This window comes from Apium graveolens, chromosome 11 (genome assembly GCF_009905375.1).
Source record: "Apium graveolens cultivar Ventura chromosome 11, ASM990537v1, whole genome shotgun sequence".
In the NCBI taxonomy this organism is placed as follows: domain Eukaryota; kingdom Viridiplantae; phylum Streptophyta; class Magnoliopsida; order Apiales; family Apiaceae; genus Apium; species Apium graveolens.
In genome coordinates, this window is record NC_133657.1 from 17936521 (window position 1) to 17939248 (window position 2728).

The 2728-nt window shown below is 32.2% G+C and overlaps 1 protein-coding gene across 1 annotated transcript; it reads right to left on the bottom strand.

The window, feature by feature from the left end:
• Nucleotides 1–906: 906 nt before the first annotated feature.
• On the bottom strand, nt 907–2392 carry LOC141695390 (mediator of RNA polymerase II transcription subunit 11-like). The gene is made up of 2 exons (XM_074499638.1): nt 2363–2392; nt 907–1053 (listed from the first exon to the last, which is right to left on the bottom strand). Exons 1-2 carry the CDS (start codon nt 2390–2392, stop codon nt 907–909), a joined length of 177 nt encoding a protein of 58 aa, XP_074355739.1.
• Nucleotides 2393–2728: the final 336 nt, after the last annotated feature.

The following is a 2728-nucleotide window of genomic DNA, read 5'->3' on the forward strand; positions in this document are numbered from 1 at the left end:
CCAATAAGAAGATGTATGACATTCAGACCAAAAAGGTTAACACATTGATCATGCCTGATGGACCAGATCAGGCCTGATGGAACAAAGAAGGCCCAAAACCCTGAATATTAATTAATTTTGTAATTAATTAATAAGGGAAAAATCAGCCATTAAGAAGAGTCCCAATAAGGATATAAATCCTAGTGGATTAACCTCCAAGGGACCTAGAAGGATAAGGAATTGGTTTCCTACCACTCAGGACTCCAAAGTCCATTCTAATTCTGAGACTTGACCACCAAATCTCCTACACCAAGTCCAATTCAAGGACTCCCAACATCTATATAAGGGGCCTCACCCCACAGATCATAACTATGTTTTTTGACTTGTTCCTTAGCAATCGGCAAGGTACGTAGGCATGTTGTTAAGGCAGATTGAGTCACGAAACACAAGAGCAGTCAAATCGAGCCTCAAAGCTCACGTTCCCTAGTAATAAACACAATAATTATATACCTTAGTTTTTAATCCATAACAATAATATTTTAATTCAAATGCACTTTGCCTTTTGAAATAATACTCTTCCAAATAAACCTGTTGACAATAAGCCAGAACGATAAAATCTTTCACAAGTCTGAAATATAAGAAACCTCAAGGATGAAATAATTAGCTAGAGTGGCTTATTATAAAGATTGGCAGGGAACTGTCAATATAAACAACAAGAACAAAGAAAATCATACAGTGAGAATGAAATGCATTGCGACTTTCCTACAGTTACACGCTTTAGCAGAAAGATTGAACATATGGAATAATTCATCTAACTATTAAAATCAGCTTCAACAGAAAAGATTTCAATGAACTGCTAGAATTAATTAGCCATTTATAGAGTGGGCAAGTTCGTACTGTATCAGCATCATGATATTCATCAATTGTTTATTTCATATTGTCCAACTGTGCTGTGAGGTATTCTAGTTTTTTGGAGCATATCTCATTAGAAACTCTGGCTATGTAGTCACACTTTTCGAATGGACGATAATCACATGCACTTTTAATTTTTCCCCGCAATGTCATTTGGATGTCCTGTTACACAAAATATATACCATCATTTCATCTTCAATTTTCAGGGTAAATATATTATACAATCCTGGTACTCGACCTTAGACTATCTCCAACAAAAATATCCAAACCACCGGTACACACAACTGGATAATTAAAATTAATATTATAAATGTACACACAGGAAAGCAAAAATCTAATTCAGTAGTTTTATAGCAACATGAAGTTACAACTAATGGAAATAAAAACTTTTACATTCATATTATTATATACTTAAGTATCTTGAGTAAGCTACACAAATAAAGCATTGCTTCGAAGACTTGTCAAAAATAGCCGATTGGGTTGGTCCGACCAAGAAAGGCATGGGAGTTGTTGGTGTAAGATTCTTTTTATTCTCTTACGATATTTCGAGTTGGATGAGCATATCGCTCCTAAAGATAGTGTGAGTTGACCGTTGTCAATAGATAAATGATTAAGGGAGTTTCTTTTGACACTATAGTCAAAATATTTAAAATACGTCGAGATAATATTTTGACGATCCAAAAGTATTAAACTGATTTTCTGGAGTTCAAAAAAATAGATTTTTGGATCTTTAAATCATTTTAAATCATCTAATACATATTTAATAGTCAAATATTATTTATTAAATAATTAAACCTCGAATAGTTATATTTTAAAAGAATATTTGAAATAATATTTCTCAACTAATTTATGTTTAAATAATTAAAGTAATCTTTATTAAATATAAAATAATTGAGTTTGAAATAAATAATTGCTGGAGAATACTTCTCCTATTTAAATGAATATTTGAAATAATATTCAATGTTCGATTAATAAAATATAGTTGAGGGAATACGATCTTTGGAAATCATTTTAAATAAATTCGAGGTATTTAATACTTCGCAAGAGGACATTGAGTCCCTTGGAATAAATACGTACGGACTTTTAATCGTCCAAAATAACTCCAGGATGATTCCCGAGTTTTTACTTCGTAAAAGCTAACCTACTCTCGGTCTTATAATTCATACATCCGCTCTACCATAGCATTAAAATATTTTAAGATATACTTATCATAATCTCAATTGTTATTGATACGCAAAAACTCGTAGTTTAATATCATGGCAAACATGGCATTTATATGAAATCGTAAAACAATTTTCATGGAACAGGGTTCGTAAATTTGCATGGGTGTCTCGAGGTGGAAGGTGCTCTAGGGTCCGTCCGAAAATCTAGAATCGTGAATAATTATCATCCCGTAAGATTCCGCTCGTATTTATCATTACTTGTACATACACGATACTTACTATTCATTTACGCGACTCAATTTACTCACATTATTCCAATAAGCATGAGTACTTGTCATATTAGCTTTCTTTTCATAATCTCTTACGTACGTTAATGTCTTTTACATTTCGTCCCTCGACTCCACTCGCGATTCTTAAGGATTTCTATCCGCGCGGTCTCGGCTCCGATATTTTTATAAAATTGAAAAATCCATATTTTTACTTAAAATTTTATTAAAGTTAATAAAATCTATTTCTTACTCTCTGTAAAGATTTCATGATTTTTGAAAAATTTTAAGTTGATCATTTCTATTTCCAAAGTTCGTAACTCGTAGCAGTTTATATCGCGTAAATCGTTTTCACTAAAACGGACTTAACTTTTGAACCGTAAATCGAAATCAAGCGCCTAAATTGTC

Excerpts from the sequence above, each read along its gene's own strand:
- LOC141695390 (XM_074499638.1), bottom strand. The coding sequence starts at position 2,392 with ATGACAAGTACTCATGCTTATTGGAATAAT. Across the intron at positions 1,054-2,362 it reads CTCATGCTTATTGGAATAAT|GACATCCAAATGACATTGCG; the intron begins GTGAGTAAATTG and ends TTTGTGTAACAG.